The sequence below is a fragment of the Bidens hawaiensis genome, unplaced genomic scaffold (genome assembly GCF_021521415.1).
Source record: "Bidens hawaiensis isolate Kalapana, Puna unplaced genomic scaffold, B.hawaiensis_p1.1 tig00021362_1, whole genome shotgun sequence".
Classification (NCBI taxonomy): domain Eukaryota; kingdom Viridiplantae; phylum Streptophyta; class Magnoliopsida; order Asterales; family Asteraceae; genus Bidens; species Bidens hawaiensis.
In genome coordinates this window covers 75,392-88,820 of record NW_027493313.1, presented here as the reverse complement: position 1 = coordinate 88,820, position 13,429 = coordinate 75,392, and the positions used below count along the sequence as shown (strand labels likewise).

The 13,429-nt window shown below is 34.5% G+C and overlaps 1 protein-coding gene across 2 annotated transcripts in view; it reads left to right on the top strand.

The window, feature by feature from the left end:
* LOC143563330 (transmembrane emp24 domain-containing protein p24beta2-like) overlaps positions 1 to 12,636 on the top strand; it is a 156,499-nt gene extending 143,863 nt beyond the window's left edge. The window contains exons 2-13 of one of the 2 annotated variants that reach the window (XM_077050895.1): positions 2,979 to 3,248; positions 5,624 to 5,942; positions 6,218 to 6,358; positions 6,449 to 6,568; positions 6,809 to 7,021; positions 7,101 to 7,319; positions 7,554 to 7,901; positions 8,029 to 8,520; positions 10,247 to 10,453; positions 10,738 to 10,924; positions 11,761 to 11,868; positions 12,333 to 12,636. In XM_077050895.1, the coding sequence (XP_076907010.1) occupies positions 2,983 to 3,248; positions 5,624 to 5,942; positions 6,218 to 6,358; positions 6,449 to 6,568; positions 6,809 to 7,021; positions 7,101 to 7,319; positions 7,554 to 7,901; positions 8,029 to 8,520; positions 10,247 to 10,453; positions 10,738 to 10,924; positions 11,761 to 11,868; positions 12,333 to 12,466 (2,754 nt within the window). In that variant the 5' untranslated portion in view covers positions 2,979 to 2,982 and the 3' untranslated portion in view covers positions 12,467 to 12,636. Of the gene's footprint in view, positions 1 to 2,978; positions 3,249 to 5,623; positions 5,943 to 6,217; positions 6,359 to 6,448; positions 6,569 to 6,808; positions 7,022 to 7,100; positions 7,320 to 7,553; positions 7,902 to 8,028; positions 8,521 to 10,043; positions 10,176 to 10,246; positions 10,454 to 10,737; positions 10,925 to 11,760; positions 11,869 to 12,332 lie in introns of those variants that run through there. The other variant, XM_077050894.1, reaches the window with a different exon arrangement.
* Positions 12,637 to 13,429: the final 793 nt, after the last annotated feature.

Genomic DNA, 13,429 nt, shown 5'->3' with positions numbered 1-13,429 from the left:
GCACATTTAGGATACACTCACTGTTAAGAACGTCCAATTGGTTCAACATGGTGATATTTGTTAGCTCCATCTTGCTAGTGGTGAAAAATTTTTAAAAATAAAAAAATCATTTAGAAAAATAAACACTTTTAAGCCAAAATATGAATACAAAAATGGATGATATAATAAAAACAACCCAAAATAAAAACCTTTGGCACAAGGCTAATCGTTTTTGCTAAAGAGGGTTTGATGGTGTAAGAATTACCCCCATCAAAGTTACGTATTTATACGAAATGAATTATGGGAGACTCATTTATAGAAGGAAGGCATATAGCTAATTGATTAGAAACAAAAATTTAAGAAATTTCAAAAATTTTCAAAAAACTTTTAGTAAGAACGAATAGAAAGGAAATCGTAGTTAATGGAATTTTCAAAATTTGAATTTAAATCCGTAATATAAATCTAAATGTTGACTATTTTTAAACATTTAAACATCAATTATAACACCATATATTATGTAATGTAATTTAAATCAGTCAATAGGTCAACAGTTGTATTTATAGTAAATCTTAAGGATGGTTAATAAAATATTTAATTAACTGAGACGAATTATGGGAGACTTTTTAATGTAGGAAGGTATACAGGTAATTGATTAGAAACAAAAATGTAGGAAATTTCAAAAAATTCTAAAAACTTATAGTAAGAACGAATAGAATGGAAATCGTAATTAATGTATTTTCAAATTTTGAATTTACTAAAATGTAATGTTACAAAATTAGATTAGTATAAATGTAATATTATTTAATCTAAAAGTTGACTATATTTAAACATTTAAACATCAATTGTAATGTAATTCATATAAGGTGTGAAAATAAAAGTTACTAATTTTGTATTTATTTATTAACATGCGCCGGATACTATGATGTCTAGTGTTTTAATTTATCCAATATAATCACTTTTCTTATTTTAAATCACCAATTATTTAAATCAGTCAATATGTAAAATCACCAATCTGTATATTATTTGATTTGATTATTTGTTACGTATATTTGTTATGATTAACCATCATTAAGTTTTACTATATTCACTAAAATCAATTATTGTATATTATTTGATTTAAATCCAATATAATCAATTAGAATATTTAAAATCACCAATCTGTATATTAAATCCGTAATCTCTTCTGTTGATGAAATATCAAGTAATTATCTAAATTATATATTATATATTCAATTCGTAATCTCTTATATATTAAATCCATATATTATATATTATCTATATCTATTATATAAAAAAAATTAAGCCTGATGTGAAGAAAAAAAAGGTTGTGAATGAAATAAACCAAAAATAATAAAATAAAATTAGTTATAAAACATTATTATAGTTAGAATTATTAACTTCAAACATAATTATAAAGTATTCAAAATTCAAAATTAAACATTAAATGAAAGATGAAAGAAAATACTTTAATAGCATTGATAAATCTTATTTAAATATATTTTTGATTTATTTTATTAAGATGAAAAATAGAGAAGCCATTGATATACATGGTAAGTATAGTCATCAACCAATAAAAAGGGGGGATTTTGACATAAAGCCTGTTATTTTAATAATATAATTAGATGAGTTGAGAATGCTCTAATACTATATATGTAGTACCTAAATTTTAATATGAGGAGAGAACCCAACTAGTCACATGTTCAAATTTCAAAGAATTACTACGGGAAAATAATCAAAACGGAAAGCCAGCACCCCGGTCAAAATAAATGAGACCACCAAGTAAACAAGGCTGGTTGGTTTGGCACCCACTTGATAGTTGATTCTGCATGCCCAAGTCAAACTTTGCTATTTCCTTTTTTTAATGGATAAATTATATCCGTTTATAATCTTACAATTATTAGTAAGAGCATTCACAATGCAAACTAAGGTCGAATACGATTCAGTTCGGTTATTAGGTGAAATCAAAACTAAAGTAATTGTTTTTTTAATATACAAACCAATCAGTTTTTGAGTTTTTGGTTATATTCGGTTTCGATTTAGTTATAGTCGGGTTTTTTGTTTTTTTTCTTTTCAATTTTGTGTAGGCATTGTTAAAGAAAATTTAAAAATGAAAAGGATGACTTTAAGCTTTGTAATAACGTATTAGAGTACCACATGTATTAAATTCAAAAAACAAAATAGGCTAGAATAATAGAATTTAAATTTCAACAAAGTTACTAATAAAAAAACACTAAAAGTTTAGTCTCAATCTCCATTCATCATTTTATTCATCTTTAATTCAAAGTGTAGTACCAATCTTCATCACCTTCATCACCATCAATCGATTCAGTTCGGTTATTTAAAAATGCAAAACCGAAACCAAAAAATCGTTTTTTAAAAAAAAACAAAAATTAATTACCTACAGCTCGGTTTTTTCGGTTAATTCAATTTCAGTTCAGTTAATTTGGTTTTCTGCACACCATTAACACGAAGTTTGTAGATGCTCTTTTGTAGACGTGGCAGAGGACAAACGAGAGGGAGCAAAGTACATGCGTTGTGGGGGTGTTTGTGGGTGGGGTTTATGGTATTATCCCCATATTTTAGCAAACAATTTTAAATCAATCGTTATATATAAACAAACGTTATCATATATTTAATCAAAACTTATACATACTTGTATTAAGTTGGTAAGAGAACTTAACATAATAAAAAAGGTTAGCGACGTAACTTGTTGTATGCTTGTATTCTATCTCAATATACATACTTGTCATTAAAATGAATGAGAATAGAGAGAGTTGTGTTTAATATACTAAATTTTAGGTAGGGAATTGTTATTTGTGAAGATAAGAAATAATTGGACGTGTTTCACATATCAATGTAATATATAAATAATAATAGACCTTTCACCTAGAACATACATTATTAGTAAGTATAATTGTATAAATATGCTTATATGCACATACAGAAACACACAAACAATATAGAGCTAGCTAGCTATCCATCTAGAGAGAGAGAGAGAGAGAAATGGATGATGAAAACAGTCGATTATTTGAGACACAAAGAGGCAAAGGGAGGAAGCTACACAAGGTATTTGCAACAACAGTGTTAGTAAGTATTATATGTATATGGGTTTACAGAGCTACACATCAGCCAGTTTCCGGTGGCCGGAGTTGGGTTTGGATGGGGATGTTTGTGGTGGAGATATGGTTGGGTTTGTATTGGATGTTGACTCAATCAGTTCGCTGGAATCCAACCTATAGGCGCACGTTCAAACAAAGACTCTCTCAAAGGTGGTTCTTGTCTATCTCTCTTCATTTCTCCATTTGTTGACTATAATAAATTATTAATTAACTTATATTATAAGTATTTCAACAAAGGAAGACAGCCTATTTGGCTATTTTAGTTTTGGTTCTATTATTATTATTTTATTGCTGTAAGGGCATTTTTGTCATTTCGTATGTACCTGCAAACTTCATCATCCACCACACCAAAATCAAATCAAAACCCAGATTCAATCTCCATCCCCAATCATCAAACCCATCTCTTATTTCTCTCTCTACGCCACCACCATCACCAACGCCCACCCCCAGCTCCGGCTCCGTGAATGCTGCTCGCCGTGATCTGCTCCGGCCACCGATGACGTCACCTTAGGGTTTGAAGCCACAAAATAAGACGACGAGGACGATGACGTAATCATAAACCCACTGAACAAGCCATCGCACCGGAGTCTCTCCTTAATGCATTCCTGTCCGCCGGTGCGCATGGCGGCGTGTTTTGGCTTCCCTTCGCGGTGTGACTCCACGCGCCGCAGCGTGCAGTCGCCGAACCCGGTTGAGATTCGCTCGAAGAAGTCGCCGGAGAAGCTCCGGCTGCCGCACCCGACGGATCTGGATCTGGATACCTTCCGGTCGTACGGACATGGGCTTTCGGTTTCGGTTTCTTCAACCACGATGATTTCACTGTCGGTTTGATTAGATCTGATATTGGATGCACGTAAGACGTTCGACGAAATGTCTCTGAGTTTTGGGGTGTTTTTGTAAGTGGATGAATGACCAGAACCCACGTTTGTGTGGGCTGGTTAAGCTGTCGTCTAAGTAAGTTGCTGACGACTTGCTTCGTTTCAAAAGTATATTATTCTTCTTCTTATTATTATTATTATTGCCATCAATAATAATATCATGGTCTTTCCCTTTTTCTGACCAATCATATACATCATCCGTGACCGGTTGGAATGGTAGTGGTGACGGTGACACTTGGTGGTGGTGCTATTGAAGAAGAAGAAATGAAGAAGAAGAAGGTAAAGATCTGCAAAATGAAGAAGAAGAAGTTGCAGGGTATGCAAAAAGACCAATATGCCCTCACATGCACCTCACGTGAGGGGATTTAACTGACTTTTTTTAACCTAGTTAGCGTAAAGGACAAAACTTGTAAAAAAAAAAAGTTTAAAGTACACTGCCTGCAAGGAAAGTAAGAAAAAGACACGAACCGTAATTTGGCTTTTTTTAAAGGACAAAATTTGTAATTCTGTCTATTAAAAATGAGAGATAGATTCCATCATTCCAAATGCAGTAAGCTTGTATTTTTTTTTGTCATATATAACCAAGAGTTGTAATTAAAAAATATCTAAATATTATAAATTTTTGAAACTTCAATAAAATAAAAACACTATAGTTGTTACTCCAACTAATAGCTGATGAATTCAAAAATCGCTCATTTGTGGTTTTGTGGTTGAGGTTTGGGTTCTTTAATGGAGAACAAGTTCAATTCTTATTTGTGCCACTTTGGGTGGATATTATTGACAACGAAGGATTTTGTGTTAGACCTTGCAAGGTTGTCAGTTTGCTCCCTTGGGTTTTAGTCCCACCGTGTGTTACGCAAGAGAGTTCTGCTCTTGTGGTGGCACAACGGCTGTTAAGTGGCGGTCGGTGTTAAACCATAGACAAGTGAATCAAAACCACCAAACACGATTTTGCATAAAACGTTTATGCGACTCTTTTTATTAATAAGAAACAAGAACGGAATTCATACTACTCGCTAAAAATAAACCTTTTGATGAGTTTATATAACACCCATAATTCTAATCCTACTGAAACTAGGAAATATAATCAAACTATACTTCTACTTTATTTAATAATAAATAAAAGATAGCTATGACATCAAGTAATTCAACTTGGTCCCTGATATTTGGATCTCCACCAAACCGGCCCTTGAGATCTTCCGTACCACCCTTACACTTTTCGTATTAGTCATTCGGGTCCTTCAAGTTGGTGTTGCATCAAGTTTTACAGTTAGCGGTATGGTTTCCTGGGGGAACGCCCAAACCAAACTCTGAGGCTAACATGAGGCTGGTTAAGACAACATAGTTTGATCATAATGGGGCAACAAGACTCTCCAATTAGAGACCGCAGTGGCCTAACATATAAGATATTCGTCGTTCTAAAAAGATTATGAATTCAAAATATTCATGCTATATCTTCTCTATATACATAAATGACCAGAAAGGCAAAAATACCTTGTTTATGTATCATTGGGAAATGCATTAACATAAATTATTTATAAGAAGCGACTATAAAAAAGTGTGAAATTATAAAATATGTAGTTTTTGTTTTAAATGATTGTAGTAAACTAATCTTTGGTAACCAATATTTATGTCAACATAAACCAGGTATGAAAAGCATTTGCCAGGAGTAGACATATTCGTTTGCACGGCAGACCCCAAAATTGAGCCACCAATGATGGTGGTCAGCACTGTTTTATCAGTAATGGCGTATGATTACCCGCCTGAGAAGCTCTCCGTCTATCTCTCCGACGACGGTGGCTCTGAACTTACCTTCTATGCTCTCACTCAAGCAGCCATATTCTCTAAACACTGGCTGCCATACTGTAGAAACTACAAGGTGGAGCAACGCTCTCCGGTTGCCTATTTTAAATCAGCATCTCGTCCTTCAGACATGAAACACGATCATGATTACGTTATCGTTAAGGTAATACTTGTGTTCAGTGATTATACTTAGTGGAGTCCAACAGGTCATGCATAGTACATAATGCATGCATAGTAACGTATGACGCCAAAATCTATGAGTTTATACTTTTTTAAAGACTTGGTGTTGCTATCTGTAAAAGGCTAGCGACGACTTGTTGTCTGTTTGCCTTCCATTTTGATGTAATAAAAATGCTTTGATAGGTTATGATGCTATCGTTTTTACTAAAGGAAAGAAAAAAGATTTGAATGACTTAGGTGTTTTCGTTCACATTGCAGAACTTATTTGAAGAAATGAAAGGTCGAATTGAAAATGTGACAAGCGAGGGAAGAGTTCCTGATGAATTGCGGTTAGAACATGAAGGATTCAAAGAATGGGATTCGTTTACATCTCCACGAGATCATGAGGCTATCGTTCAAGTAAACGACACTTGAAATTTAAGAATTATCTCAACTTGTCTTCCAAATCAAATATAGGTTTTCAAAATTCAAATACTTATGCTTTTGCAGGTTTTGCTTGATCATAATGAGGATGCAGAAGGGCAAAGCCTTCCAAAATTGGTATATATGGCTAGGGAAAAGAGACCAGAGCATTTCCATAACTTCAAAGCTGGAGCCATGAATGCATTGGTAAGTGCTCATTAATATGTTACTAATGTATTACACGGGTTGAATAAAAACATATTAAAAAATGAAATTTTTTGTTAATTATACAAGCTAGTTGTAAATTTATATACTACGATGGATGAAATGTGAAATAAAAGAAGCGAGAAGAAAAGTAGATTGGGCTTACATAATTACAACCCGATTTATTACACTAACATATTATTCTTTTTGTGGTTTTGATAACAACATAACTGTTTAATGTAGATAAGGGTCTCGTCAAAGATAAGCAATGGCCCGATAATTCTCAATGTCGATTGTGACATGTACTCGAATAACAGTGACACTGTGAGAGACGCGCTTTGCTTTTTCATGGATGAAGAAGAAGGCCACGAGATTGCCTTCGTTCAATACCCGCAATGTTTTGAAAACGTTACAAGAAATGAAGTTTATGGTGGTTCTATGAGAGTACTCCGCGAGGTAATATAAATTTCTAATTAAAATGTGGATAATTAGTCAAAATGAACGATCGTATAACATTTTTTGTTGATTAATGAAGGTGGATTTCCATGGTTTGGATGGAAATGGTGGTCCTTTGTACGTTGGAACGGGCTGCTTTCACCGAAGGGATATTCTGTTAGGAAAAAGCTTTGATGGTGAAAGTAGAATCGAATGGAAAATGGACAATGATCACAAGGAAATAACAGAAAACACGTTTGAAGAAATAAAGAATCTTGCGAGTTGCACCTTTGAAAATAATACCGAATGGGGCAAAGAGGTAATAAGTATTATTTGCATTTCTAAGTCAGGTTGATGGGTTGGTGAGTTAAATTCGTGTACCCAAACACAGCCCATATAGCTAAATGTTTTACGTCGAATTGCAAACACATTGAGCTTAATCGGCCGTGTTTGTTTAAACCTGGCGGGTTAGGAGGCCTATCAATCCACTGCAAAGGATTTATTTAATAACTTTTAACTATTTTTGACATTGCAATGTGTTTTTGTAATATAGATGGGCTTGAAATACGGGTGCCCCGTTGAGGATGTAATAACGGGCCTATCGATCCACTGCAAAGGATGGAAATCAGTGTTTTACAATCCAAGACGTGAGGCGTTTCTAGGCGTATCTGGAACCACACTTGAGCAAACCCTCGTGCAACATAAGCGGTGGTCCGAGGGTGATTTCTTGATCTTACTCTCAAAATATAGCCCTGCTTGGTACGCGCTCGGAAAGGTTAACCCGGGTCTCATTATGAGCTATTTGATCTACTGCTTATGGGCCCCTTCCTCCGCGCCAACTCTTTATTACTCCATTGTCCCTTCACTTTTTCTCCTTAAAGGGGTCCCACTTTTCCCCGCGGTATGTCATCTATTTATCATTTCTCGTTCATGTTTAATTGTGTTCATTACTCGTTATGCATGTATACTTGTGGAATCATGTATATCTGTTTGTGTTCTTATGTGATTATGATTTTGCCTATATCCAGGTAACAAGTGGATGGTTTCTCCCATTTGCATACATCATAGTCTCCATCTCCGCTTTCGACTACCTCGAATTTCTTCGTTGTGGTGGCACCACCAGAGGGTGGTGGAACGACCGGAGAATCTGGCTCTACAAACGCACAAGCTCATACCTTTTCGCGTTACTCGACACTATTTTAGGATCTGATTTGTCGTTTGTAATCAGCTCAAAAGTGATGGATGATGACATTCAAGAGAGATACGAGAAAGAAATGATGGAATTTGGTGTGTCGTCGCCGCTAACAACGACAGTGGCCACATTATCGGTGATTAACTTGGTGTGTTTTCTAGGACTTGTTATGAAGTCAGTGTTGATGGATACAGTAACTAGGAGAGTGTACTATGAGACCATGGCGATTCATGCTGTACTATGTGGTGCATTGGTTGTGCTCAACGTGCCATTGTACTCGGCTCTTTTTGTTCGTAAAGATAACGGGAAGATTCCGGATTCTGTTACGGTTAAATCTGTTGTTCTTGCTTTGTTTGTTTCTACTGTTTTCTATTTTTTGTAGCGTATTGATATCGTATGAATACGATGAGTACTATGTGGGCTTCGGGCCATTTTTATAATTATACTAATAATACTCATTATAATTTATAAATGTTTTCCTAGCTTGATGGCCCGTATCTTAATTCATTGAACTGGTTGTATTAATTGTTTACATGGTGGTCAGTACGTCTTAAGAGCCGGATGATGTTGCATTCATCGTTTTGTTAATAAAAGTTTGTGTTCTTGATTCACTTGTTTAAAGTTTAACAAACTAAAGGGGCAAAGGCCCTAATAATGCTTGAACCACCCCTTAATTTGACACCAAACTAGATATAACATCTTGCGTGGGGTTGTTCATGCTTAGAAGTTTTGACTGTAACTTTCCCATAACAGAACTTCAGTCTACATGCCCAAGAAATTCAGCACTATAAATACCACCTTGACCTTGTAGACATATATCATGTTCTTCGGCTCCGACATCTCATACTTGTGAACTTACTCACTAGAATTTAGTAATGCTTATGTTTAATATATCTCATACAAATAATGACTTGTTGTCGGAGCGCTCTTGGAGCTCTAGATCCGGGGACTTTTAACGAGCTTTATTTATTTATTTATATATTTTGTGGTTGTAGCTCATTAGCCAGAGAAAACAAGAAATGAAGATGCATCACCAATGAGATGAACCTAAACCATATGAGTTCATATTCATGCACTGCTACTGGAGGTGACTAAAGTCTTGTAGCAACAAATAAACAAAATACGGGGCATGTAGTATCAATGAGATTTTGGAAAATTATAGAATAAAAACTTTGAAAAGTTCGGTCCAGCCATTGATTTAATTTGCATGTCCAACCCAAAACCAAACAACCCAAATAAAGGCAATTCAAGAGTACTCAATCAAACAGGTTATGTAGGTCGTTTTACGCTCTTTTCCGGTTTTGAGAACTATATATGCTAGTTACTCTATTCATCTGATTTTCCAAACCTTTGAGTTAGCTAGCATATTTTACTTTTTTTTTTAAGTAAATTCAAACTTCGGACTTGTTAAGTTATTAAAGTTTCTTAAGCTGATCTTGAGTCTCAACTGTTATCCTACTTGCAACCTTTTAAGGCAGCAAACAACTTTAGTCACAAGACTTATGTGCAAAGCTAAACGAGTCGAATGAACTAAAATTTGTTTAAGTCAACAGAATGTAAGCTCGAATGAACTAAACCCATCAATATTTTTATAAGTTAATACTCAACTCATATTTGACTCCCTAGTCTTTTTTTAATTAAATATTTTATGTGCTGATTTATTTTCGGATATAAATTTAATATTTGTAATTGTATAATATGTATTTATTAGTCATGCAATTATATATTTTGCTATATTAATATTATGTTTTTAATAGTATTAAACTCATAATGCCGGATTTCATTGTAAACCCGTTATTGGGCCGGGAAATCTCATTTCTAGCCCAGAATCTCGCTGAGTTACTTACGGCTCAGTGACATAAAACCGTCAAACATAAATAAAAGTGATTAACGTACGACTTGAGTTCAAGTTTGGGTGAAACTTGTTTCCAGTTTGGTCCTTCCTACCTGAATTCCAGACACTAATCCATAACGAATCAAAAGGTAAACTAACTTGAACCACCGATCCATCAATCCTTAATTCTCTTGAACTGAACTCTTTATGTTTGATTCAGATGAGAACGTTTTCTACGGCGGTGGCTGCGGCCGTACTGTTGGTTCTGACGGCTAACATAGGCGTCGTGTTGGGGATCAGATTTGTCATCGACAGAGAAGAATGTTTCTCGCATAAAGCCGAGTACGGTTCCACCGTTCGATTTTCGTTTGTTGTTATTAAGGTTGAAGGCGCTTGGCATTATAACGAAGACGGCGTTGATCTTGTGGTATTCATCGGATCTTTGCATCTTTCGATTTGTTTAATAATCAATTTCCAATCCTAGTTCGTTAATTCCGATGATGTTTGTTTTTTTACTTTATTTGTTTCAAATTTTTGTATGTATATTGTTAGATCTAGTTATTATTGATGTTTTTTCGGGGCTAAAAGAATCCCTAGACTACGAAATTGTAATCCTTGAAAGTCAAAATTAGAAATTAGGTTTGACTAATTAGAAGATTTTTTTTTTTTTACATTTTTTACTAATGAATTTGATGACTTTGTGATTATTAGGTGAAAGGACCGAAAGATGAGCAAATTCAAGATTTTCATGACAAAACGAGCGATAAATCAGATTTTGTGGCGCATAATGAAGGGCTTTATAAGTTTTGTTTCAAGAACAAGTCACCGTACCATGAAACTATTGACTTTGATGTTCATTCCAGCCACTTTTATAACGATGCTGAGCATGCAAAAGACGGTAAGATATTTGCTTATTTTTTTTGTTTGTTACTCGTGGTTTTTTTATGCTTGGATAAAATGGGATACATACTCGGGTGACATGTAGTAGTTTCGATTGTTGGACTTGTCCGACCTTAATGAAAAACTTGAATAGTTTGGTTAACTTAATGATAAACTTGATTAGTTAGGTGAACTTAATAAAAAGGCTTGAATAGTTTGGTGGTCTTATTATTCATTGTTACTTAATTCTTGTTCCCAAAATTTGCATGAATTGTTGAGGACATGTTAAAGAATTCACTGAAATAGTTGACCATGATATTTGCATATCATGTTGACAGTTTGCAGAGGTGGCTAAATGGATGGGTCAATGGGTTGAGTAACGTTTCAAAACGGGTTCAAGTTAAAACATATAAATTTTTAGTACTTAATATGACATGTATGATGGTAATAATAATCTTTTCTTTTTTAACATTAGCTGTTTTGGAGGGTTGTGGCTCAATCTATTACTTTGTGTGACTCTTGACCCATGAATATATTGTTCTGCCCATCTGTCCTGTGTTTTTTTCTAAATTTTACGTGTTTTGACACTATAAATAAAATAAAATATAATCCAAGTCAACTTAAACTGTACATTACAAGAGTGGTTCTTTTTGGCATTTTCACAAGACAAATCCACCAGAATGTCTAGTAAGATAGTTCAAAAATTCTATTAATTTTTTCCATCATAAAATAAGTGATTCGGCAGATTTTGATTCTACATTTCGCTGGGGAAGAAAGAAGGATTTGAGTCTATCCAGCTTGGCTATTCATTCATTCTCATTTTTTATTTTGAATGATTTTTGTTTTGTTTTGCAGATCATTTCAAACCAATTTTGGAACAGATATCGAAGTTAGAGGATGCTTTATATAACATTCAATTTGAACAACATTGGCTCGAGGCCGAGACTGATCGTCAGGCATTAAGTATGATCTCTTAGCCCTTTAACAAAAAGACATATTAATAAAGCTATCACTTCAATTTTTTTGAGCTTATTATCTAAAATAAATTGTTCAAGAATTACATAACAACGCAGTTTACTTAATATTGCTATAATTCGATAGTGCAAATTGGCAACTTTATTAACACTTTTACCAATAATAGCAACGCAATTTACATCATGTTTGCTATCATTGGTTAAAAATGATTAAGAGAAAATGTTGATATTTCTGCTATGTCTGGGCCTTCAGGCTTTTTTGGAGAGGGTTTCGGGTTTAAAACTGGGATTGTAGGTGTTTCTGGGTTTGGGCTAGACCGGGCCTTAAAGTGGCCCAAACTAAAGATAATATTGTGGCCCAAATTTGGAAGTCAAACTCAAAAGTCAACAGTTCTTATGACTGTCTAAATGGGGTGTTTTACTCTGGTTGATTGATGTGTTTGATTATTGCAGTAAATGAAGGGATGAGCAGTAGAGCAATGCACAAAGCACTCTTTGAATCAGCAGCTCTGATCGGTGCAAGCGTGTTGCAGGTCTACCTTTTCGTTCGTCTGTTTGAGCGGAAACTCGGAATGTCAAGAGTTTAATGTGTGATCCGTATATTGGGGAATGTTAACACCTTTTCATTTGTTAGAACTTTTGGTATGACTTATGAGCTTTATATACTACAACAAATGTGCACTTGAAACATGTCAGTGTAGCTCAAAAGGATGGACATTAAACATCATTGCAATTGCTGATGACTTGATGTAGTTGTAACCTCTATTTGGGCTCCCTCTATCTCCTATTTACATTTTAGATGGCATTTTAGATGGCATTTTGATAGCAATTAGGGATGAAATTTTGGTACTGCGTACCACGTCGAATTCATATCGTACCGATAGATTCAGTAGGGTGTTCGGTACCTGTTTTTTCAGAAATTCGATATTGGTACAAATACAATATAGAGATCATCTTGTAACAAGTACCTTGTATTGTACAAAACCGGTACTGTATAATACACTTTTTAAGAAATTTGGTAACGATTTATTTGGTACCACACTGGCATGGTACCGACCTCATTCCCATTACAATGCCCCCTCTCACCCCCAATAGAGATTAAAAAAGCATGTTTCGGATCCAAAATTATTTCTAATACCCATAGCGAAACTGGTCCCAAGCCGGTTCAATCAGTGGGTTTTGGTCGAGGTGAAAATATATATGTATCCTGTTTAAACAGTGTTTAAACAGTCTGGGAGAATCCTGTTTGAAAACCTAAGCGTAAAACCGTTAACCAATTGTTTTTTAAATTATATGTATATATATAGATATTGAATTTGTTACTTTTTTAGTTTTAACCGCACTACTTAAAAACATCCTCTAATCTCCTTTTTATGTTGCCCTATGTGACTCGTATCGATGTCCCTCTAGCAGATGCACATGGAGCGATTATAGAACCTCGAGTTTGTTCATTGGGTTTGGGACCTAACATCTTTATATCGGACATTGGTCCGGTTCATCCTTTAGTATTTTTCTATTCCAGTTTGCTCGATGGATCTCGTTTGACCCAA